This window comes from Physeter macrocephalus, chromosome 2 (genome assembly GCF_002837175.3).
Source record: "Physeter macrocephalus isolate SW-GA chromosome 2, ASM283717v5, whole genome shotgun sequence".
Taxonomy (NCBI): domain Eukaryota; kingdom Metazoa; phylum Chordata; class Mammalia; order Artiodactyla; family Physeteridae; genus Physeter; species Physeter macrocephalus.
The window spans coordinates 76866434-76893768 of NC_041215.1; the positions used below are offsets into that span (position 1 = coordinate 76866434).

General features: G+C 36.4%; 1 protein-coding gene across 5 annotated transcripts in view; it reads right to left on the reverse strand.

Moving 5' to 3' along the window:
• Positions 1-27335, reverse strand: part of METTL8 (methyltransferase 8, tRNA N3-cytidine) — a 93434-nt gene that overhangs the window by 11168 nt on the left and 54931 nt on the right. For all 5 annotated transcript variants that reach the window (XR_003676867.1, XM_007110501.4, XM_007110500.4 and 2 more), the window contains 7 exons: positions 23813-23904; positions 13785-14155; positions 12123-12172; positions 7120-7183; positions 5157-5296; positions 599-705; positions 387-452 (listed from right to left, as the gene is read on the reverse strand). Coding sequence is in view for 4 of the 5 variants with exons in the window: in XM_007110501.4 (XP_007110563.1) it covers positions 387-452; positions 599-705; positions 5157-5296; positions 7120-7183; positions 12123-12172; positions 13785-14155; positions 23813-23904 (890 nt within the window). In the remaining variant the exon portion in view is untranslated. The remainder of the gene's footprint in view (positions 1-386; positions 453-598; positions 706-5156; positions 5297-7119; positions 7184-12122; positions 12173-13784; positions 14156-23812; positions 23905-27335) is intronic.

Here is a 27335-nt window from a genome sequence, read left to right on the forward strand (position 1 = left end):
GCAGGATTCATCTTAAATGCTTTTTTAAAATGAGAAACTGACAAGAGATAAGTAATTTTCTATGGACTCTTAAAATCACATTCCCTCTTTTGGCTGTGGCATGTCATCAATTTTATCATATCTGGGCTAACAGTACCTCCGAAATGGAAACTTCGTTAGGGTATGAGGATGAAACAAGTGATTCTTTAAATTGGAAAAAGATTAAAAGGCAAAAAGCTCATTTTCAAGCTTTTACATAGAACAGTTATAATCACTAAGGTGTAAAGACATCTAATGTTTATTCAACTCTTGAAGCCTCATTTTGAGAGCTTTTGAGTTTCTCCCTGCAAATAATACCCAAGGAAAGTTTTTAACAGCTAATTATTTTCTCTTATAGATAAGCATACCTTTTGTAAAGAAATATGCTCTGGTACCATCTCCTCGAACATAAAAGTTTTCAGATAAACAATGTCCTAAAAAAAAAAAAAAAGTGTGACAAGAGAAACTTAGTATTTCTTAAGAAAACCACCACCACCACCAACAACAAAACTGACATGAAATGTAAACACAGCATTCTTTAAAACACAAGAAAATAACTCCAAACTGAATATACCATTACCCCTTTTAAAACGAAGTTGAGTCTTATCATATCTTCCATAGTCCCGAAATAACAGCATCCCGCCAGGTTTCAGTAACTTGGACAGTCGGTTTACAACATCTTGCATCCTTTGAAAACAAAGCAAGAGACTCTGTGGAAGTCTTGTTTTATACGCCACATTTAACCTCCTTAATGATAAAATAAGCACAGCTCAATAAGGCCAAAGAAATGTAAGCCACAAATATAAGGGGAACAAAACCAAAAAAATTTTGTATAGAAAGAAAAAAGGACACCAACTCGCTAAATAATCAGATTCAAAAAGCCTAGAATATCAAGAAATCACCCAAATGACCAGAGCGGTAACTTCACAGAGCTTGATGTGTGATGTCAATGCTGAACTGCAAAACCACATAGACATTCCTGATATTTACAGCAAATTAAGATAGTTCCAAGGCAGAAAAAAATGAAGTCGTTTCATTTTCCTTGCATGATAAAAAATATGCCAGAACTATTCCAATCAGACATACCTAAATGGGGATTACCTTTCCTCCAAAACTAGCTGCTTTTCCTCCTGACTTCTTTATTTAGTTCAAAGGTACTAAATTCACCAAAGTGTAACACCTCAGAGAAATCTTTGACTCCTTTTATTTTTCTCTTCCTCCACTATCCTCAGCACAACAATTGGTCATCAAATTGTATGTCTTTTTTAAAAAACTACATATTTGATAGTTTCTCTCTCTCGTTTCCCATTGGTACTCCCTTAGTATACAAACTCCAACATCCTCAGGCTGGAAACAGAATTGCTTCTTAACAGGTGTTATTATTCTCCCTGTCAATCCTTCCTGCATATTATTGATGAATTAGTATGCTTAAAATGATGGTTTTGTCAAATCTTCCCTTTGCTCAAATTTTCATGATTTTAATCCATAGGATAAAATCTTAGTTTCTTATCTGAGCCCTTAAGATCACCTACAACTGACCTCAATCTTTCCAACATCTTTCCCACTGCTTCCTAATCTGAAGCATCTTTAGCCAAACTGTTACATGCTTGGCTCTGGGCAGTCCATGCCTTTGCTCACGTGGTTTCCCCTCAAAGAATTCTCTCCTCCTTACTCTTTGCCTATTTAAATTCTATTCACACTCTAAGCCCCAGCTCAATACTGGGAAGCTTTTACTTTCTTCCTTTTACTGCTTATTCTACCCATCTGGTTTCCAAACATGACACCTTGTGACTGTGTTTTTTTGTTTTTTTTTGTTTTTTTTTGGCTGTGTTGGGTCTTTGCTGCTGCGTGCGGGCTTTCTCTAGTTGCGGCGAGCAGAGGCCACTCTTTGTTGCAGTGCGCGGGCTTCTCACTGTGGTGGCTTCTCATTGTGGAGCACAGGCTCTAGGCGCGCAGGCTTCAGTAGTTGTGGCATGCAGGCTCAGTAGTTGTGGCTCACGGGCTTAGTTGCTGTGAGGCATGTGGGATCTTCCTAGACCAGGGATCGAACCCATGTCCCCAGCATTGGCAGGCAGATTCTCAACCACTGTGCCACCAGGGAAGCCTGTGACTGCTTTTGATTTAATGTTTTTGGTTAAGTGTTCAAGGTCTTATATGTGATTATGGTACAGAGATGACAAAGATTTCAGATCTCATATCAAGCCAAGTGACTGACATTGGCTGCAAACAGAGCTCTACTGAAAAGGACTCTTAAGACTCACAGGGAATGACAATCTACAAAATCAATTATCAATGTCTGCCTTGGGCAGAGAATGGTAAATGGCAGCCTGTGTACTAAGTCCTTGCTGTTTCTGCTTTATCCAAGCTTCTTAAAGCTTCTGAGCATTCCTTATATTAAAAATGAGGGGTTTTGATCAGATAATCTGTAAATTCCTTCCAATAAAAACACCGTTCAGGGACTTCCCTGGTGGCGCAGTGGTTAAGAATCCGCCTGCCAATGCAGGGGACACAGGTTCGGGCCCTGGTCCGGGAAGATCCCACATGCCGCGGAGCAACTAAGCCCATGCACCACAACTACTGAGCCCGTGTGCCACAACTACTGAAGCCCGCGTGCCTAGAGCCTGTGCTCCGAAACAAGAGAAGCCACCGCAATGAGAAGCCCACGCACCGCAACGAAGAGTAGCCCCCGCTCTCCGCAACTAGAGAAAGCCGGCACACAGCAACGAAGACCCAATGCAGCCAAAAATTTTTAAAAATTAAAAAAAATAAAAATTTAAAACACTTGTTAAGTGGAATAACGGGGTGAAACAGTATGTCAGGTTATGAAAGAAGTAGGTAGTGAGAAAATGAAAGTAACTATGAAAACAAGAGAGAAATGACAGAAAAAGGTGCCATGATTAGAAAAAAAGCTCTTTAAAAAAACTGGAACATAAGTACATGAAAGAGAAAAAGAAAAGTATTTTTCCTTATTTTATTACAGGTTATTTTCACACTGCGCTTATATCCTTAGAATTTGGCAATTAAAGAAAACCATATCTAAACCTTAAAATATTCACTTTCCGGATAAATGTTTTATGTACAGAGAAAAAAAATCTCTTTCTGCAATTATTAGCTAAACAAGCATGAAACGAAAACACAAAAAAAACAGCCAAATACTTCAAAATGCAGCCTCCTTCTGCCAATCCTCTCCTCCCAACTATCCTTTAAAGTCTGCGTTGCAGATGAAGGCAAGAGGTGGGGAGCTGCTTCTCTAATCAGCCCATCTTGGCTCATAATGCAATTCCAGAGCCAGTTCCTGAGAAATGCAGATGGGAGTGGCCTGCAGGTGAGATGGACAAGAATGGGGGAAAGCCCCTTTTCTTTTTTTTATCTGACTTGGGCCAACTCTGCTATCCTCACTTATCGCTGGATAGAGGGAGAGGAGAAGGAAAAGAAGAGATTAAAAAAAAAAAAAAGAGTGTTTACTGACTATTCTATGCTTAGATCTTTAGAAAACATATTGTACTTTTATTTCAATAACAAGGACAGCTACCTCTTTTTTTGTAGCCTTCTATGGTTTATTCCCATTTAAGCTGGGACCCCAAGACTCAAGGTCTAGCTGAATTGCTTTTCCAAGCTGGCAATAAGCCATTTTTCTAGAATTTTCCTGGGGCTGAATCTACTACCACAGTGCTAGATGACCCTAAAGATACTGCCTTACTTTTCACTTTCTATTACCCAACTTCTACTCATTCACCTCATTTTTAGATCATTTCCACGTAGGTAAGAAAGTAGCTACTGACATGATACATCTGAACTTATTTTATAATAAATAAATAGAATGAATATATGTACTATAAAAACAATCTTTCCAAGATATCTGCTTCCCCTTCTCTTTAACATTCAATTCAAATCATGACAAAAATACATTATCTAAACTAATTCAAATAGTCTTTTTGAGGTCTCATTTTGAATTTAAACATTTCCTGTTATAGGTGTCAGAAAATCTTGTTCACTATCCACCTACTCTATCCTTTTTACTATTCATCCTTTTAACTGTGAAACAAAATACATAGATGACATCCTTCTACCAGTACCTGAATAATGCCAACAGTATAAACAGATTAGCAGAAAGAAATAGGTTATAGAAACTGGGAGGAAGTAACTTCATGGAACTTGATATATCTCACCAGGTGCAATTATATATTTCATTTGTTACTTGGAAATCTAATTTGCTTTCCCACAAGTAATCAAAGTGCACATCTCTGAATGAGAAGTGAAAGGACTGTAAAGGGTCCTAGTGACCTTATAACAGCAAAGAAAGAAGGACACAATACTCGATTTCTTTGGGAAAGAGTCACACTCACCAAACAAAAAGCAGTTGATGCTAAGTCTGTATCTATTACCAGAAGATCACGAAAACCCAATTTTAAGAAACGTTATGAAGGCACAACCCCTGACACTTACCACACATGTGTCTTAATACATACAAGGTGGCAAAATTTTAAGAAAGGTGATCATTTTAATTGCTGGTAATATCTCTTTGTGCTTCCTCTTTGGAGAAAAGCTGTATTTATTATTTCAAAACCTATGTGAACAAAAATATTTAAGTCATGAATATTTAAATGATGGCACTAGGCCAATCTTAGATTATAAAGGTCTGATGTTAATATGGCAAATTTGATAACCCCTAATTCCCTAGTGGGCTTCTTTAAAACAAATATTTTAAAGCCCATCGACAGACCAGTGTGAAGCCAAACAGATTTACAGACTACCTCTTCATGAACATTCAGCAAGATGCTAAATCAAAGATGTTTGTTTCTGATCACCATGTACAATTTCCCTCTTGGGAGTCTATTAGGCTGTTCTGAATTTGTCATTTCCTTGAAGCTCTGTCACTTTTAATAGGTATGTGTCTTGCCAGAAGATGCTTACTTCATTCTGACAGTGACAGAAAGCTCACTAAAGAAGTAGTGTCACCAGTTTCTTTCTGAAAGTCTGAAGAAAGAAAAAACTGCATTTAAAAGGCTGCATATTATACATAATGTAGTTCATTAAATAATAAATTCAAGAATTGTCATTTTTGCTTTGATAGTTCTGAAAGCCACTCCTGATAAAGGGGCTGTACACATTTGCTCTGCCCTTTCGTCTTCATTTACCTGTCAGGATGAATGGAAGAGAGCACAAAGACGAGGAGAATGACATCCAGGATCCCATCTGGAAAAGGGTAGGGCAGGCCATCGTCACAAACATCATGAACAAAGGCACAGCACTGGGCTGCTCTGTATGACGTGTGCGACTGTCATGATAAAGGAATGAAAAGACAAAAAAAGTTGTTAGCAGGCTTCTAGTATTTTTCTCAAATTAAAAAGGTCAATTTAACTTCTCTCAAGTGCCTTTCTTCTATAAATTTGATTTTTGGATTAGGTAGTCTGTTAGGTTATTTCAAGCTGTCATAAAAAATTAAGTCTAGCACTTGGACTTGATAACAAATATTCTTTTGCAATCCCTCTTTAGCTTGAAAAGTGGAGTAGGGTAGTCTTTCTGAGTCAGTAGGCAGTGTTGCTGGAAGCCCACCCTGTGTTACTTCAGAGGCACTGAGATGGTCCTCGGTTCTCTCTCTCACTGCTTATTCCATGCCTCCTTTGGCATTAATATATAAATATCCTATAGTACGTAATCAACATTAGGTAATGGTGATGGCTGTACAACTCTAAATATACTAAAAATCACAGGATTGTATACTTTAAAATGGTGAAATTTATGGTATGTGAACCATACCTCAATAAAGATGCTATTTTTAAAAACCACATTAGAGTACATACACACACAATTTGCCTATAAAAACAACACTAGATGGATATATACCAAAAAACTAACAGTGATTCACTCTAGGACTCTAAAAAAGCATATTATAGGTAAATTTTATCTTCCCCTTTAGGCTTTTCAGTATTTTAGAAAATGTCTACAATGAAAAACTATTAACTCTTATTATCAGAAATTATGTTCCATGTGTTTACTATACATTTTTGTTAGAATTTCCATTCCTTTTCCATTTCCTAAAATTACCTCTTTTTGCTATGATAATGCTTACTAGCATTTGGGAATTGGTCAAATAAGGCCCGGTTCCCATCACTGTTTTCCTTACCGTTGAGGACATTTTAGATTTGTAATATATGCCTTTGCAGACCTTTTTTTTTTTTTTATAATTTTCTGCATACAAGTCTTTTGTCTCCTTAGGTAGGTTTATTCCTAGATATTTTATTCTTTTTGTTGCAATGGTAAATGGGGGTGTTTTCTGAATTTCACTCTCAGATTTTTCATCATTAGTGTATAAGAATGCCAGAGATTTCTGTGCATTAATTTTGTATCCTGCTACTTTGCCAAATTCATTGATTAGCTAAGATGCTATTTTTAAAAACCACATTAGAGTACATACACACACAATTTGCCTATAAAAACAACACTAGATGGATATATACCAAAAAACTAACAGTGATTCACTCTAGGACTCTAAAAAAGCATATTATAGGTAAATTTTATCTTCCCCTTTAGGCTTTTCAGTATTTTAGAAAATGTCTACAATGAAAAACTATTAACTCTTATTATCAGAAATTATGTTCCATGTGTTTACTATACATTTTTGTTAGAATTTCCATTCCTTTTCCATTTCCTAAAATTACCTCTTTTTGCTATGATAATGCTTACTAGCATTTGGGAATTGGTCAAATAAGGCCCGGTTCCCATCACTGTTTTCCTTACCGTTGAGGACATTTTAGATTTGTAATATATGCCTTTGCAGACCTTTTTTTTTTTTCAAAATTTTTAATTTAATGAGTGCCTACTATGTGCCAAACTGTGTGTAAAGCTCTAGGGACATAAATATAAATACCACCTTGTAGGAACCACTCCCTTGAACTCTATATTAAATCCCAAACAACTTCTATTGTTTTAGGGCAACATCTTAGGCATCAGTTGATGATATGATTCGCAAAATTGTAAAAGCTCAGTTAAAAATGGTCACAGATTACATTTGATGCAGTTACATTAAAAAAAATCACTTCAACAGAAAAAAATTAGATTTTTTAATATAGCTCTCTTTAAAGAAAATATAAGGCATACCTTTACCAGCTCCACAGCTCCAGAAGCAAAATCACAACAATAAAGAAAGAACTCTGGAGCATTCCTATGAAAACGAAAGAAATATTTAAATCTAGAGCCCAGATATGCTGAAGCTAAAGAAGAAAGGAAAGTGTAGGTTTGAACTTGTTAGTATTTCTTTAACAGAATTTTGGATGACCCTTGGCTTGTTGTTTCTTCTTTTTAGACACTGTTCTCTGCAGTGGTGTGTGGATGCCTTCATGTTGTTTCTGAACCAACATTATAGCAAACACTTATCAATTACAGGGTGACTTTCAAATTCCTGCCCTGATTTTAAGGCCCTCCATTATGTGGGCCTACTTGCTCTATATCCCATCATACTCTCCCATGGGAAACCTCCAAAGCCATCCATCAGCATTGCTCAATCTTCCTCCTACCCCTCACAGGCACTCTTTCTTGTCTGCCTCCAGCCAGCATGGCCTGTAACTCTTAGCTTAGCCAAGTTCTATCCTCTCCAAGGACCCTCAACCCCGTGTCCTTTGGTGCTTTGTTTCTCTTCCCGTGTGTACGTTCCTCATTTGCTCCTGGACCTCTCAGCAAAGGCTGAGAGGCTCTGATGCACGGATGATGATATATATATATATATATATATATATATATATATATATATATATATATTTTAGAAGTTGCATTTACATGCTGTTAAATATAATATTAATGTCTATATTAACAGCATGTAAATACAACTTCTAAAAAATAAAACACTAATATATTATTATCTTTTCAAGTGATTTTCAAACTTTTATTGAACCTTATATATGGACCAAGCATTAGAATACAAAGTAGTAAATGAAATTGTCTAATAAAAACTGTCTAGTAAGAGTATGGGATTTGGGAGCCAATTACACCTGTGTTTAAATCCTGGATTTGCCATTTATTAACACTGAATTTGACTTCTCCGAGACTCAGTTGCTTTACCTACAATATGTAAATAAAGTAAGCAAATTCAGGGGTTTTTTTTGGGGGGGGATGTTTACCCATATGAAAATCCTGACTAATTTTAATTGGCCTCCACTGAACTTAGACAAGTTCTATTTGGTCTTTACCTGAAATTCAGTAACAATGGCTGAGCCCTGGTTACTAATGGGCAGGCACATACAGCTGTCCCTTGAACAATACAGGTTTGAACTTCGCAGGTCCACTTACACATGGATATTTTTCAATAGTAAATACTAAGTACTGTATGGTCCGTGGTTGATGGAATCTGCAGATACAGAAGGAACCACAAATACGAAGGGTCGACTATAAATTATTCATGGACTAACCCCCCACATTGTTCAAGGGTCAACTGTACTTTGAATTTTGTGGGTCAGTACCCTTCCTAATCGTACCTTGTATGCTATTAGCAAAGGATCCTTGCATCATCTTGCTTAGTAGTGTGTCTGAATCACAGAAAGAGATCAGTATGTCCTAAACAGTAATTATAGGTATGGTCCTGGCTCTTGTGGATTTTATAGCCTAGTTGGGGACATATACAATTTCTACAGAAGTGTGCATAAGGCAGGCACCCTCAGGTGAAAGTCTTAAGAATTTTGAAGGAGGGGGATGGCATTGCTAAGTGGGGAGAAGGGGAAAGGGTTTAGAAGTGGGAGTCACATGCTAGGGATGAGAAGCACAGTTGATCCTGAGAGCCCAGTGTGTGACAGGATATATGGGCTTTGAAGCACATATTCAGAACTTCTAATTTGATTCAGGAGGCATTTCAAGCAAGGAGGACTTCTAAATAAATACAGAATATAAGCACAAATATGCATTTAGCAAAATCTCACCCAGGCTTACATTACTCTCTTAAATGCTACTCATTGATGAATACTGCATTCATGTATAATATTCATATATAGTATAGTATTCATATACAGTGCCATTCTGTGGCACTAGGGGTTTGTATTCAAATTAAGATCTGTCCAAATAAATTAATGTATCATTAGATTTGGTTATGAAAAGTTAACCAGTACTGAATCAAAGTTAAAACTTGTGCTGCTTGTCTTTTCTCATCCATCCTATACAAAAATTGTGCTTTATTGCAGCATATACCCTTATTGTTTCCTATGAAATCCATATATTTGTGACTTGTAATTGTTGGTTGGTCACACATGTTTGAAACGTCTCAAAAAACACTCAGATACATATAGTACTATGTGGTATGAAGGCTAAGGGCAAGGGCTCTGAAACCAGACTGCCAAGGGTTGAATCCTGGCTCTACCACTTAGTTGGGTGACCATGCAAGAGTCATCTAATCTCTCTGTAATTGGTTTCCTCATCTTTATTTTTTTTAATTAATTCTTTTATATTGGAGTATAGTTGATTAACAATGTTGTGTTAGTTTCAGGTGTACAGCAACGTGATTTAGTTACACATATACATGTATCTATTTCAAATTCTTTTCCCATTTAGGTTGTTACAGAATATTGAGCAGAGTTCCTTGTGCTATACAGTAGGTCCTTGTTAGTTATCTATTTTAAATATAGTAGTAGTGTGTATATGTCAATCCCAAACTCCTAATAGAGATAAATATGGCATCTAAGTTGGTTGTAAGGATTGAATGGATTCATATATGTAAAGTTTCTAGAAAGGTGCCTGACTCAGAGTAAGCACCTAATAAATGTTAGTCATTCTTATTATTGTTGCTATCATTATCACCATCATCATTATCATCATTGTTATCATCATTAAACGAAGATCTGCCTCTGCCTTCCAGGAACTTAAAAACGTAAGAAATTAACATGGTTCTATAAATACTTCCATATAGCTCAAAATGCTTCTCTGGACACTGGCACATCTAGCTATTATGAAAGGTATGCAGTCTATCTTTGGGCAGTAGTTACTAAACACTCACAAGATACAGAATAGTCTAGTAAGCTAAAGGAAGGCATGTGCCATTTGCCATGTGTCCTACCAGACGGCAGCTTGACCTCTGAAACTGAATTCCCACTGCATCAGCAACCCAAGTTGGTCTTGTGATCACCCAATGACTTTCCAGAGCTTTTCAGTAAAATCGGCTGACTGCCTTGGCCCTTCTCCCAGCAAACAGGTGTAAATATCACCACTACCACCACACCACCAAGCACTCTCTTGGCAAGGGGTTTAAGAATTAAATGATCCTTGGAGAATGATATGACCTCTCAATTCCAGAGGTCTAATTATGGTAAAATATTCTAAAAATGTAAAACATTAATCCTATACTCTCCAAAAGTAATAAAACACAATTTCTGTGGTGGGAAAAAATAGTCTAATCCTCCCTTTGGAACGCTAATCACTGGTTGCCTTTTAAAGATGAATTAATTATCTCAGGTTATTGAGTTACAGTGATTTCTAAAATATGAATATGAGGCAAAAAAAAAAAAAGACATATCCACAAAGAAAGAGTCAGGGGGTGAGGAGGCAAGAGCTTGCAATTATTAGTTGGAGGGAGAAGTAGAAGAGGGAAAAATACAACTAACAAGTAGGGAGCCAGAGGTATTAATCACTCAGTATGTACCAAGCTCTATCTATATTGTATTGTTAGGCTACCTGAAAACTCTGATTAGAGTAAAATATGCTCTTTACCTCAAGGAATATATGAATAGTAGTTGAAGAAATAAGACATAAAGAAATGATATACTAAATAATAACTTGAGATGAGTAATAAAGTAACACATAATCAACTGCCAGTGTAGTAGATTTATGTGTATTACAAGTTCAGAGATCACTGGGGTAAAGGAATCTGGCTATGTGGTATAAAAGTACAGGAAGTTTTGGCCCAGAAATTGGAAAAGGGAAAACAAAGAAAATAAGTCCCGAAAGAGAAAGACCATTCAGAACTGCAAATTGGCCAGCATCACTTCTGGCTGGGCACTTTAACTGGTAATTTGATGATATTAGGGAATTACTTAATTTTTATTATGTTAGGTTTATAATAGCAATGAAGTTATGTCCTGCTTTTTGGAGATCCATCATAAGTACTTAAAGATAAAGTGTCATGATGTTGGCCTTATGTTAGTAACTGTTGAAACAAGGTGGTGGGTGTATGAGAATTCACTGTATTACTCAGTTTTTCTGAATGCTTTTACATTTTCACAATGGAAAGTTAAAAAAAAAGACTTTCTTAAATTTAAAAATAGGCATAGTGAAAAGACTGAAAGGAATTATAACAAAAATTCTGTCAGCAACTATGCTATGGTGGTGGGAATAATGGGTGATTCCCCCCAACCCATTTTCTTCTAATGGGAACGTTCTACAATGTGCTTATGTTGATTTTATAATGGAAAAATAATGGGAAAGCTATCATGTAAACTTAAAAAAAAATAGGGACTTGACAGACCAGCCATAGGTAAAAGGTGTTAAAGTTTTGTAAGGTGTATCTTCTTCATCACCTACTAAAACGCATAGGTGAGGTGGTGAATGGGAAGGGCAGGTCAGAACATCTTTGCTCCTATCCCCTACTTCTGCCTTTTTGAATCTTAGGGTTAGGTGCTATAACTCCAAACAATTTCAAGTCTAGATACAGTCATTTGACATAGGAAGGTTTTATACTGGGTGTGGCTCCAGAAGTGATGACAAAATAAAATGAGTTTAAAGCTTACACTTTATTTTGTGTAAGCTTTAAACTCAATTCTCGATGTGTAAAATGACACCTAAGTAACCTGGAGGGGTAAATAAATCTCTAAAGTTCAGCAATTCCCAGCTTAGCGGAAGGATCAAACCTCTTACTCTCTTCTTATTCCCTCATCCACATAAACACAAGCTTAAAAAATTACTTCAACTCACGGTGGACAACCCATGCCTGTGAAACATTATTTTCAGAGTAATTCTCAGTTCACATGAAATTAGACACTCAGACCAAGACACTTCTTTTGAAATTTCCTTTAGTCATTGTTTACATGGGAACAAGAACACTACTGGCATATACATGACAACTTTTTCCCAGAATTTCTCAACCTCCCATACATATGTAGAATTTTGTAGGAGAAAACTCTAAAACTCACTGCAAAGTGTTCAGAATTGGAAAAACACTATTCCCAGCACCACAGCCAACCTAAAATCAAAGAATAAACAAATATCATGAAAATAAAGTTAAATTTTCCTCACCAATGTCAGATTTTTTTATTAAAAAAAAAAACTAAAAGAAATTTACTGGATCTCTGGGTACAGGAGAGTTTTCTAAACTCAAAAGCAATGAAATAAATCACAAGAATAATATGCACTGAGAAATTTGACTATGGAAACATTTAAAATTTTTACATACCAAAACCCCAAATAAACCAAATTAAAAGGTGACAAACACACTGTGAAAAAAACATTTGCATTAAATATGATAAAAGGCAAAGCTCATTTTTAAAAAAGCATCTGATAAATAAAGGAAATAAACAGAACACAAAAGAAGTACAAATGACTTCTAAACGTTTGAAGAACTATATGACCTATTTAACAATCAAAGGAATGCAAATTAAAATAAGCTATAATTTTTGTCTAACAAAGCAGAAAGCACTAAAATAAGAATATTCCAATCAGTAAGGGTGTGATGAAACAGACCTACACTGCTGTGAATTGGTATTAGTATAACTTCTTAGAAAGCAATTTGGCAATATATTTTAACAGTATTAAAATTTTTTTATAAATTATGAACTAGTAAATTGAACCCTAATAATAAAAGAAAATGCAGAAAAGTCTATACGCAAAGATGTTTGCTGTTGAAAACCTGAAAACAATTTAAATGCCCAGTCAAGTGAAAACAGGTAAGTAGAATCATAGTATTCCACATAGTAAAGTATTTTGCAGCCATGAAAATGTTTATAGAGAATTTTTAAAGATAGGGAAAACTGTTTATGTTATAATGTTCAATACAAACAAAGCAAAACCCCAAAATGCAGGTAGAGTATAGCTCAACTATACAAAACAGTATGAACAAAAGGAGAAAAAAGTCAGTTAAATGTTAATGGTGGTTAAATTAAATCCCTTGTTTATGGGACTGTAGATTATTTTATTCTTTCTCTTTAGCAAATTCTCTGTAATCAGTATATATTATCTTCAAAATCAGAAGGAAAAGGTTTATTTTTTAAAATAGAAAACCAAGGTCTACACCAGATTATAGCAAATTACATACTTCACTTATTTCTATTTCACCTAAAAGTGGGTAATAACAGAAAGTGATAGAAATTAAGGCCAAAACTTTATTGGTATTTAAAACTTTCTTCAAGGGCTTCCCTGGTGGCACAGTGGTTGAGAGTCCGCCTGCTGATGCAGGGGACACGGGTTCGTGCCCCGGTCCGGGAAGATCCCACATGCCGCGGAGCGGCTAGGCCCGTGAGCCATGGCCGTTGAGCCTGCGCGTCTGGAGCCTGTGCTCCACAAAGGGAGAGGCCACAACAGTGAGAGGCCCGCGTACCGCAAAAAAAAACAAAACAAAAAACAAACAAACAAAAAAACTTCCTTCAAGTTAGAAATTTGACAAATTAAAAAAATTTAAATCACAAACTTAAAACCTGACTAATTAAAGATATGAGTCCCTTAAATAATTTTTATGCACAAAAGTATATGAACACTTATTTAATAGTTAGATTTGCTCATTTTTCCCCTAAAAAATCTGGATCGTTATTAAAGTTATATGGAATGTACATTTAAAAATTTTTGCCCCTGCAGTACCATACCTCTAGGATTCTGAAAGTGGCGTTGCTACCAGGAAACAATTCAGTCTTCAGAGGTCCTTTTCTGTGTTCTTTGGAGTCTAGGTTGGAAAAATCAGATCCTGCTTTGTTTTGACCATCTGATGAGCCAGAACTTTCTCTATAATGATTGTTTTCTTCAGGCATAGTAGGGCAGTGCATTTTTGAGAAACAATTTGCAGCATGAACTTTTACATGATTCCATGATAATTCTTTTACCTTCTCTTCAGTTTTTTGACCAACTGGAAGAATTTCAGGAAATTCCCTCAACAGCCAATTACGATCTTTGAAAAACTTATTCTTGTGAATCTTATAAAATGTGTCCCAATATTTACTAGCTTCACTCTCATACTTCACTAAAATAAAGAGAAGAAAAAAGATTTATTTTACTATGAATTATATTTATCATTAGTTACTATTTTAATAACTAAATATATTTAATAATTAAATAATGTTAAATATATTACATATACTATTCATTTATAACAATTATATTTACTATTGGAGAACTTTAATATTATAATAATTTTTATTTATCTGATTTTTTTTTAACCTTTTAAAGGTTAAAACTACAGAGTATTAATCCTCACAAAATGTGTCAATGTGTGGGGTATTTGGGCTTACCCTGGTAAGTCTGCTTCTGTCTCAATGGTTTAGCCAATAAATTTTTGTGAGGAATATAATCATTGCACACTGCTTTCTACAGTCTAATCTTGAAATCTTAATGATCACATTTTTATCAATAACCTGTAAGGCTCTTTATTATCTTAGAGAAATGATACCTCATTTTTTATGTCTCTGTAAATGCAGTTTCAACATGACAAATGTCTGTGCAAACTGGTAATCAAACAGGAAATTGTGGAATAATAAATGACATAATCTTAGAGCTAGAACGGTCCATTGAAATAATCTAATCCAACCCCCTTGTTTCACGTTTGAAGAAAGGACACACAGGGAAATGAACCCACTTGTCCGGGTCCTGGAGCCCTGTCACAGCAGAAGCAGGACTGTATGTTCTGACTCCTGGGGTCTAGGGGCCATCCCGTAACTCCATTCTTCACCCACCTCCAGAGGCACCTCTTCTTATTGACATCTCCTAATATGAATCCTTAAAGAGAATTTCTGATGCAATTTAAAAAGAGATATGCATTTTGTGATGTCATCCCTTCGATACCCTGGGTCCCAGCATCAGGGTTAGGTCAACAGTCTCAGACCTTCAGGCAATTCTTAGCTTTCTGCCTCTTTCTATCTGCAGCTTAAATTAGTATAATCATTAATTCACTCACTTTCTCACTCACTCACTCAAGAAACATTTCTTGGATACTGTTACGTACCAGACCTAAACCCTGGGTTAGGAATTACTTTCACCCAGTGTAGACATGTGACATTTTTGAAGTGCCTTCAAAAAATTAAAAAAACCTTCCATTAATATAGAATAATTTTCAAGACTTAATGTTAGGTGAGAAAGCAAAATGTAGAACAGTAAGTATATGATGCAACTATTTATTAGAAACAAAAGAAGAAAAAAAATACATGTGTGTACATACACAGAAAAACAGTCAAGTATGTATATACACATATTTACTGCTATATGGGCAGAATACTTCTGGAAGGATAATCACATAATTAGTAGTACTGGTTGCCTCTAAAGAGTGGAACTGAGTGGCTGGGGACCAGGGTTTGAGGAAGAATTCTCACTTGAATTTTGATCCATGTGAAATTACAATCTATTCCAAAAATAAACTAAAACTAAAAACAACAGACTAATTTCTTTGAGAATTTTAAAGAAGCCCTTACCCTCAGAAGAAGCAGTTGCCTATAGTCAGGTTTGTCTCTGTTACAGAACCCTGTCCTGAAGCCCTTATATTTTTTCTTTTCTTTCCACTTTTATCTTTATGGCCTTGTACCATGGATCTCCACCCATCTGGCCACAAGACTTCCTTCCCATCAGGGCTGAATTGTATCTGGCAGCAGGACTGCTAGAAAGACAGAAACTCCCATCTGTATTTAAGGTCTGAGAAATGAAAGTAGATCTCTGTAACAAAAGAATTATGTGATGTTGAAGTCCAAAACATGCTCTCATCTGCACTAACGGGAGGAAGCCTATTTATCACTAATCTAAAAATGCTGTATATCTTTAAAATAGTTCTATCTCTACGTTTAAAAATTGGAGCGTACCTGATAATACTGTGTAAGAAAACAAAACAACATTCCGAAAATCAGACTCAGGAGGAATTAGGAAACCGTCAAATTTCCCCAGGGTCTTCTCGCACCTTCTCTTTTTCCTTTTATCTTAAGAACTCTCTTTGTAACTCACTCTATGCTGGTAAAAGATTTTTCTGCTTAATAAAAAGTGACCCACCTAAGAAGACCTATATTTAGTCAAATCTCTAGCATTTGAGTTTCCAATACCAAGTTACTTGTGAAGTGAGTTTGAACCTAACTATAAGTAACTAGAATGTAATATAAGTGATTAACTTGTGGGAATATCCCCCTCGGAATTAAATGGCAGGGGAAGAGATAGACAGCAGGGGAGTAACTTGAAATAAAACATGTTCATAGCAGTGCTATTTATAATAAGAAAAAGTGGAAATAACTTAAACAGCCAGCAACATAGGAATGACCAAGCAAATCATGCATGTCAAAACAGAGTAATCTTATGTAGCAATTAAAATTTAAAGGATAATAATATTAAGAGAAAATATTCACACAGAATGGTCTATACACTGACTGCAACTCTAAAATTTATTTTATATTCATTAATTTTTAAATTTTTATTTATTTATTTATTTGCGGTACACGGACCTCTCACTGTTGTGGCCTCTCCCATTGCAGAGCACAGGCTCTGGGCACGCAGGCTCAGTGGCCATGGCTCATGGGCCCAGCCGCCCCGTGGCATGTGGGATCTTCCCGGACCAGGGCACGAACCCGCATCCCCTGCATCGGCAGGCGGACTCTCAACCACTGCACCACCAGGAAAGCCCATATTTTATATTCATTTATAACCATCAGATGGAAATTTGCAGTGCTGGTAACAATTTAACGATTATTAGGTAGTTCTTTCTTTTGCGAAGTTTTATCTACATCTTATATGAAGATAAAGAACCTTGGTTGAATTCTTCATTCTACTTGCCCAAAGAGTTTCCTCATTTGATGAGGGGTTGGATTAGAGCAGCGGCCCCCAACCTTTTTGGCACCAGGGACCAGTTTCGTGGAAGAAAATTTTTCCACAGAGGTGGGGGGTGGGGGGAGGGATGGTTCAGGAGGTAATGCGAGCGATGGGGAGCGGCCGATGAAGCTTCGCTCGCTCACCTGCTGCTCACCTCCTGCTCTGCGGCCTGGTTCCTAACAGGCCATGGGCCGGACTCCTGAATTAGAGTATCTCTATGTTTAAGCTCTAAAAAGTCTATGTACTTTCCTATTAAATCCCATGAATTTATGGAGAACATTAAACATTCAGTTCTACAAACTGCAAAATCTTGGATCAGATTGCTGTCATAAGTATGAGCCTGTACTACTGTTTAATTTCTACAGTTTATAAAGAAAATGAATCTGCAGTGAGGTGACTAGAATCTGGTTCAGGTACCAAATATATCAAGCACCTAAATTCAACCCTAGCTTATCCAATCTTTAAAAAGGATCTGATTACTATTAAAAGATGATGGTCAAGGTCTGCTAATATATACACTTTCAAGCCTTTTTCAAGTATTTCCCACTCAGGAATTAGGAGGAAAAAAACAAACATCACATAAATCATTGTACCAATAACAGCAGCACAATAGTACATACTAAGTGTTTATTCTGTGCCAGGCACTATGTCAAATGTTACTTGGATTTTTTTTCCCATTTAATCCTAATAATACCGCTCAGATAGACATGTTATTCTGACTTACAGACAAAGAAGTTCAAGGTCAGAGGGGATAAAAAAATTTGTCCAAAGTCACCCAGCAGAGCCAGGACCTGAACCAATTCTATCAGACTTTATGCTCTTAACCATTATACTATACTGCCTTCCTAACACAAAATCAAGATTAACCCCCTCTAAAATATCTCTGAAAATAATCTGTTTTTCTGATTTTGTACTTTCCTCTCATTATGAAGCATCAGGCTGAAATTAAAACCTCAGTATGACTTATAATCAGTATAACCAAATAGTAAAAATAATGCTGATTGGAGTGAACTTACATAAAGACAGATCAGAAAAACAGACTTAATTAAACCACATTTGAATTATATAAAAAATAAACTATGCGGGCTTTCCTGGTGGTGTAGTGGTTGAGAGTCCGCCTGCCGATGCAGGGGACGCGGGTTCGAGCCCCGGTCCGGGAAGATCCCACATGCCGCGGAGCGGCTGGGCCCACGAGCCATGGCCGCTGGGCCTGCGCGTCCGGAGCCTGTGCTCCGCAACGGGAGAGGCCACAACAGTGAGAGGCCCGCGTACCGCAAAAAACCAAAACAAAATGAAAACACTATGCAAGGTTGTATGATAAAATTATGATGAGCAACAGGAACATAAAATGCTCTATGAGAATAGATGGTTTTGTGGGACAGCAACAAAACAGAAACAAAACAGGATAGTCTGGGATAAAGGCTAATGAGCTGGAACTTTTTTTTTTGCTTTTTAAAGTTGTGCTTTTAGCAGTACCTTCAATCAATGCTGGCAACTCCACAGTTCCCAGTAATGTATAACAGCTTCACAGACCCCACGGAAGCTCAATCAAACACATAATTATGGCTATAAGACAAGGTGAACACCTCCAGCATATAATTTAATTTCCTGAACTGCAAAGAGTATCTGTGATAACAGGGGAATTGGAAGAGCAACTTTTCTGACCATGAGTGAAAAATTTAGCTTAATCCTGCTGTTCACTCAACTCAAGTTCAGGCCAATAATGATAAAAGAATACAGTGTAGAGAAATCTGCCCTGTCTTCATCGTGTCCAACTGATTTTCTAAACAGGTATATTAATGATCAATTTTTCTTGGAGGAGAAAATTTTCCCTTTACTCTCCAAGGTTGCCAATTCAGTTAATTGCTCTCTGCCAACGGCCGTAAAAGGGATGTAGTGATCTGTTTAACCACAGCCAGATGAAGCAACTTCTCAATTATTCATTTATTAAATTCAATACTGCTGAGGGGAAGAAGGACCGTGACACACTAACCATACTTAAATATTCAGAATTCACCCTAAATCACACTGAATATAACAACTAAGAAATTGAATTAAACCATTTGTATGTATCTGACATATACGATATGATTAATATGTATTATGAAAATTTATTCTAAGTTGCAGTGTAACAAAAGGCAATTTATTTTATTTATTTATTTATTTATTTATTTATTAACATCTTTATTGGAGTATAATTGCTTTACAATGGTGTGTTAGTTTCTGCTTTATAACAAAGTGAATCAGTTATACATATACATATGTTCCTATATCTCTTCCCTCTTGCGTCTCCCTCCCTCCCACCCTCCCTATACAAAAGGCAATTTAAAGCTATTTTTGCACAGCAATTACACAAACACCTGAGCTCTCAAAGTTGGAAATTTCCACGTCACTGATAAAGTTAATTGTCTAATAAAACTCTTAAAGTTATGAAATTTAAAGTATACTTCTAAGAGCACTGTATGAAATTAACAACCAAAGCTGACCTACAAACAAGTACCCTAAATTTATCAGCACACAAAACTTTTAGCTACTCTATTTTTTTTTCTCACATAGGACACTCTCAAGTGGTAAGGTATTCACAAAGGAAGGTATAGTGGAATTCTCTTACTATTTTCCTTGACATAGATAACTCATCCTAGGTAGATAGTTATTTACAAGGGTATTTTAAAGTAAAAATAGCAGCTGCATTTGTTATTAACTTTTAAAAACCCATTACATTTGCTAAATTACCAGCTGAGATATAACACACTGGAGATGTTTTTAGGAAATTATAATCATGTTAACTCAAAAACTGCCAAATGTATTTTTCTCATTTCTCTGAATTAACCCGCTTTAAAAAGAAATCTGAGCTATTATAAAATTTAAAATAAATTACCAAAAGGAAATGTGGAATTAAAAATCATTAATCTGGGCATCTAATTGAAAGAAATTTTGCTAATGAGAACCCGGATGCTTTACATTTTAATCACAGGAAGGAATATGTCAACCATTGTACAGCAAAAGACTGTCTTATTTGTGATGGATAAGTTCATATTTTCAGAACTGTGAGGGTGCTTCCGGACTTCAGTTCTCACCAAAGGCTGAGACAATAGGTGACAAATGGGAAATGGGAGTGACAGGAGAGACTGACACACAGAGACCAAAAGAAACTTGCCAGAGAGTTGGCCAGCATGGGAGAACCAGTATTTCCTCCCAGTGGCATTAAAATAAGTAAGATAAAATCAGTAGAGAGTGCTCATGCCGTATACTATTCTGCAAATGGAATACTTGATGATGGGAGAAAACTGGCTCTTTCAAAGACTTAGGACCCTCCTGGATAAGAAGAGATGGTGATTAACAGGGGCAGCTGGAGAAGAACCGGGTCACAGCTTCCTTTGGGTTTTCACAACGTTTGGGAATAGAGCTTTTAAACGGATCTATTCACCTTGACCCATATTCATCAGAGACATTAGATATCCAATTAGAAGCCTCACCTAGGCTTCTGCAGACTAGCAGGTCGATGATCCCTGGTGGAGACTGGACTGGGTGGCTGGGTAGGTATTTACTCTCACTGTAATGTCCCGTCACTCAACATAGTTCCTCAGGACAGAAGTTTTCTTTCTTTGCCACCCTCAACTGCTGCTCTGTGCAACCTTGCTTAAGTGTGATGTAAGGGTCACCCTCACTGTGTGTGTTCCTCTCCTTGTAGCAGTTCTCTGACATGTGTGAAGTCCACTGCACTGAGTGGTGTTACGGGGGTGGTGGGGGGAGGTAGGAAGGGAGGACAGGACGCAGAGGGGTCCCAGTGGAAGCCTTGATCACTTTGAGTCATTTTAAAATGAACTCTCTTGTTTTGTGTCTCCACGGCGGCCAGAAAACTTGCTCAGAAACAGACTGCACATGCTAATAAGCAAACCAAAGGCTTCAAAGCAGTATCATCAGCCCTCTCCAGCCTGCTTTTCCTGCTTCTATAGAGAAAGGCCAGTCACCACCTTTCTATTTCAGTCACATTTTGGTTCTGTGGGAACTGTCATTTTCCTTTACTGTGGTTTCCAAGGCCTGAAAATAACCTTCTCATTAGCTTCACTCAAGTTCATTGTTAACATAAATAGGCCAAAATAGGCAGTCCAGAGCCCTTTAAGGGAACATTATCAGCACTGCTCATCTATTTATGTTCTAAACAGAAATACTCAAAAGAGCATGGAAAAAAAAAAATCCTTGTTTTTTTCATATTCTCAGGAAATATACTGTGGATAATTTTTAACTTCCTGGAAAAGAATTAAGATGACTGATATCTTTTAATTCTGTTTAGGCTTGACTCTCTCTGTCACATCCAGGTGGCCACTAGCAGAAGCTTGAGTAATGTGGAAAATATGTCTGTGCAGCTGCTGGCAAAGAAGCAAAATTATACTTCCTCAGAAACAGTGTGACAGAGTTCCTGCAAAGGAATGCAGTGCGGACCGATCTGTGAGCAGAACTGCCACCGGTATGCACTCTCAAATTCAGCCCCAACACTCCCTGGCCACATCCCACTCTGGGACTGCATGGCTGGAGCTCATAAAAATGGCTTCATAAAAACGGTTCTACTGTGGATCAGGTGCTCTTCTTTCTTGTCTATCCTCCAGGACATATTCATGCTTACAGTAAGGAAGGAAAACTAGCTCTGAGGAATAACAAATGATGCCAGAGGATAAGACAGGGCCACACTACCCCTTTCACTGGCAAAGGGCAGCTCATGAGGGCTTTCTCATTAGCTCAAGTTTCAACAGCTACCTTTGCTTCAAACTTTAGCCTCAAGTGTAGACTAAAGTCACCAGAACAATAGTTAACTACCAGTGAGATTAGTGCTTTTCACTACGCTTGGCTTGCACAGAGGAATGCAAACATCTTTCTTTGGGGAGTTTCAGGACAGCTGATCAATCTGGAAACAAAATTCTATCTCAGGGGTTGGCAAACTTTTTCTGTAAAGGGCCAGACTGTAAGTAGTCTGTGTGGGCTACATAAGGTCCCTGTTGCAACTACTCAACTCTGTAGATATAGCTCAAAAGCAGCCATGGACAATGTTAACAAATGAGTATGTGTTCCAATAAATATTTATAAAAATAGGCAGTGGGCTGGATTTGGCCCCTGGCCATAGTTTACTGCCTCTCATTCTATCTAACAGGTACACTGACAGTGCTACATGAGTGATTAAGAAATGATGATGACCAGAACCAAGTTGTTCTGGCAAAACTAACTATTAGAAGCCAGAATAGTGGTTGCTGTTTGTAGAGTCTTAGGGGTTTGGGAAAGTAATTGGGACAGAGCATGAGGAAGTTTCTGGGTTACTGGTAATATTCTGTTTCTTAAAGTGGGTCTTGGGAAAATTCACTGAGTCTTATGAAAACTCACTTATGAATTGTGTTAATTTCTATGGGTATCTGGTACTTCAATAAGCTGTTTTTGTTTTTTTTAAAGAAAAAAAAATCAACCTGTTTTAAAGGAGAAATCATTTAAGAAAAAAAAGGTAGGAAAATCCTCTCTAGAGAGTGTAAGTGTTGGGCCAACTGCCTGTCGGTTCCCAGCTATGCATTGAGAAGGACAGAGGCCAATTTTTTTTAGTGTGCTTTTTAAAAAAAAATTTGAGGTAAAAAACACATAACATTTACCATCTTAACCATTTTTAAGTGAAGAGCCCCATAGTGTTACGTATATTTACATTGTTGTGAAACAGATGTCCAGAACTTTTTCATCCTGCAAATCTGAAACCCTATACCCATTAAACAAAAACTCTGTGTTTCCCCCCATCCCCTCGGCCCTTGCTAACCACCATTCTAATTTCTGTTTCTATGAATCTGACTACTTTAGGTACCTCATATAAGCGGAATCATATAGTATTTGTCTTTTTGTGACTGGCTTATTTCATTTAACATAATGTCCTCAAGGTTCATCCAGATGATAGCATGTGACAGGGATTCCATTTCTTTTTATGGCTGAATAATATTCCACATGAAGAGATCACATTTTGTTTATCAATTTCTCTCTTGGACATTTGGGTTGCTTCTACCTTTTGCTATGGTGAATTGTGTTGCTATGAAAATGGGTGTGCAAATATTTCTTCAACACCCTTTCAATTCTTCTGGCTATATATCCAGAGGTGGGACTGCTAGATGATATGGTAGTTCCATTTTTAATTTTTGGAGGAACTTCCATACTGTTTTCAGTAGAGGTTGTACCATTTTAAAATTACTCTAACAGGGCATATAAGGGCTTCATTTCTACACATCTTCACCCACACTTTTAATTTTCTGGTTTTGTGATTGTAGCATAGGCCAATACTTTAGAAGCCGTTTTTAAGGTTGGCAAGGCCTTACCTAAATTAAACTCTAAATATCAAAGGCCTCCAAGAAAAGTACCTCAAATCCTTATTGAAACTTTATGTTCAATAAAAGACCAGAAACATTTTGATATGATTTTACCTTCTTTGCTCAAAGTTTTTGAATCTGTTGAATATTCCTAGCAGGTCAAGTGCACAACAGCATACTAAAAGATGCATAACCAAAGGAAAAATTTTAAATTATGTTCTCATATCTTGTTTGAAATGCCACCCTATGTATCTCCCAGAGAAAGCAATAATATGACTATCAAAAGAGATTATACTTATAGGGTGAATACATAATTTATTTCTTTAACTTTGGTTCCACTACACTGGAATAACTGGGAATTCTCCCAAAGGAACAAGTAGATTAGCAAAGGTAGAAGCTAAGAACTCTCTAAAGTAGTGGCACAATTAGGAGGAAAAGAGACTGAGGTGTGAACTGAATCAGTGGAAGGGCAAACAGGAAAGCCAGGCTCCAGGAGACACAACATGTAGTTGCTTTACCTTGCTCTTCCAGAAGGACTCGCACAGCTGAGTTCTCCTCTACTTTTTTTCTGGCTGCTTCTTCATCTTCTTTTGACCACTGCATGTGATCCCTTTCAAAAAATGAAGATTATAAAACACGCTTTATAATTGAAGAAGGCAGAAAAAGAGTGACAAGGGATACCTCTTTCATTCTAGGTTAGTCAAAGGCAAATAACACAAACAAATTCCAAGGCAAATGAATACGTTCTTTGTCAGATGTTCCTTGCGACAGTGCCGGTGCAACCCTGGAGTGCCTACGGTTCTTCTAACTCTGGGTGTGTTGCAAGCCCCAGCCACCTTCTGGAGATAACTGCTGAAGTGGTGTCCCAGGAGCACCATGGTGCATGTTTATCTGGGTGCTGGTATGGTTTGCTGTGTTTTATTCTAAGGCTAAATTTATTTGCTTTTCGGTTAATTTATGAACAGCGAATTCTTTAATAGTTTTTTCATACTCCTTTTGCACTATTCTTATTAGCTGCCTTAATTTCTGTATATGGATTCATTTATGTTTAAATGATAAACTACTTGATATAGCATATAAGAAGGTCATCTTTCTAAGATCTGGCACTTTCTGTAAGTATTTTCAGTTTCAGAATTTACTCTATATGAGAGAATATTATTTCCTGACACCAAAATATCTTTCTCGGAATAGAAGCAACATCTTTATAGAAAAAAGGTGATTTTTGTTTTGTTTTTACAAAGTCTATGTTTCTTTTTTTGCAATAGGTAAGACTATAAGTAGGTGATGTAGTTTCGTGGAATAAACCATTTTTCTTAACAATAAAGAAATCACATACCCAAAATTCAAGTCTGTTGCAGTAGTCTAGGAGTAATGAGTCCCAGCACTAAGGTGGTGGCAATGGGAAACAGAAAGGCAGAGTAGAGGGAGAGACACTATGAAAGAAAACTAGAGTTATGACCTGGAGATTAACTAGATATTGAAGGGAGAAGAATGAGAGTCAGGAATGATTCCAAGGTATTAAAACTGAGTACTGATGAAAGTGGGGGCAACAGTGACAGAATAAGGAGTTGCTTTGGGTGGAATGATGATAAGCTCGGTACTATTTTAAGTCATGTTTATGCAATCAGATATGAGAGGGTATATTCCAGTGACCTGGCTATAAATACACCACTGAAAGGTGAGAAATTACATTTAAGGATCAAAACTGGTATACTGAAGTTCCCAGGAAAAGTATATGATAATGTAAAAATCAGAGTTTCACAGATGAAAATTTAACCACTGTTATTACAAATAAAACCCAATCATTTACAACTCAAATAATCACTAAACAGCTTTATCACTTGCTTTAATGAATGAGATCAGAACAAATTTTTGCTTTGACTTATTTTAATATATGTGAGCAATCACATACATAACTTGGAGCTGGTAACTACATTTTATATTCTGTACCTATAAATATATAGAGAATATTATTATATGACAGTTATGACATTAAAGACAAATCACTTATTGAAAAAATAGTATTACTAAGGCTGGGGACAAGTTTCTCATCTATGAATTTCTAAAAAATATAACAAGGAAAATAGAACAGTCCATTTCCCTGTAAAAAAAAATCAAGCTCTGAGACAAAGAGAGTGTATATGGTTTTCACCCTTATGCATTTGTTTTAAACTGTTAGTTTAACTTGCTTCTTCCTGAGTATTTAATAGATTTAGTTATTTCTTAAATTGCTCTAACTCCTTATGCTGTTTTTTATGTTGCTTCATTTTCTTAACTGCTAGGTGAGGGGGATATTATACCCTTAGCCCCAAGAGAACAGATTTTCCACTATATAGTTACAGAATCCCCATAGAAACCTACAAAATGTTTCTACTGTATTTATGGGGACTTCCTCCAGACCAGCTGCTTTATGGAGGTTCTAACATTAGAAGAGTCTGATTCACGTATATCCAAACCCAACAGACAGCAATAAGAATCATTCAGGTTTATAAGTAACAAATACAATTACAATAGAATTTAAGCATAGAGACAACTAACAAACAAACTGAAAATAATCAGGTATCTAACAACCACCACCACCGCCACCACCACCACCACCACCACCACTACTGAAGGAAGAAAATGGTTCATACTGTTTGACTTGCAAATTATACTCTGGGAATATATTGTAATGAAGCCAGTAAAAAAAACCCAGAGAAGTTCTGTACAGAGAAGTATCTGTACAACAGTATTTACTGGAATACCAAATATAATAGCAAAAAAACTGGAAACAACCTCAGTGATAGGATAATAGAAAAAGTATGGTAACTCAAAGGAATATTATACAGACATTTAAAATGATAGATATGAAGTTTATGCAACAACATGGAAAAGTATATATGAAATAGCATGAGGTTAAAACAACAGATCCCCAAACTGTATATGTATTATAATCACAACTATATAAAATAATATACATACTGGGTGAAATAAAAACAATTATAGTAGAATAGTGGAATTAAGAGTAACTGCCTTAAAATTTCCTTAATATTGTAAAGTTGCTTCAACTAGAGTTAATCTTTTTAAAAACCATATTTATAAAAAAACCTACACTGCATGTTTAAGACATATAAGAATGGTCATTAAAACTTTATGCTATCCTTCTTGGGGGAAAACCCAGCAATCTTTATAATAAAAAAGAATATATGTTTTCTTAAAAAAAGAGAATTGAGAAGAAAATATAAAATATGCTGAATATTTTTCCTGAAAATTTGAACTTGAGAAAAAGAAATCTCAAAAATAAAAGATAGGATTTTTAGTATACTACAAAGCTACAGTAATCAAGACAGTATGGTACTGGCACAAAAACAGAAATACAGATCAATGAAACAGGACAGAAAGCCCAGAGGTAAACCCACACACATATGGTCACCTTATCTTTGATAAAGGAGGCAAGAATATACAGTGGAGAAAAGACAGCCTCTTCAATAAGTGGTGCTGGGAAAACTGGACAGCTACATGTAAAAGTATGAAATTAGAACACTCCCTAACACCACACACAAGAATAAACTCAAAATGGATTAAAGACCTAAATGTAAGGCCAGACACTATCAAACTCTTAGAGGAAAACATAGGCAGAACACTCTATGACATAAATCACAGCAAGATCCTTTTTGACCCATCTCCTAGAGAAATGGAAATAAAAACAAAAATAAACAAATGGGACCTAATGAAACTTAAAAGCTTTTGCACAGCAAAGGAAACCATAAACAAGACCAAAAGACAACCCTCAGAATGGGAGAAAATAGTTGCAAATGAAGCAACCGATAAAGGTTTAACCAGCAAAATTTATAAGCAGCTCATGCAGCTCAATAACAAAGAAACAAATAGTCCAATCCCAAAATGGGCAGAAGACCTAAATAGACAATTCTCCAAAGGAGATATACAGATTGCCAACAAACACATGAAAGAATGCACAACATCATTAATCATTAGAGAAATACAAATCAAAACTACAATGAGATATCATCTCACACCGGTCAGAATAGCCATCATCAAAAA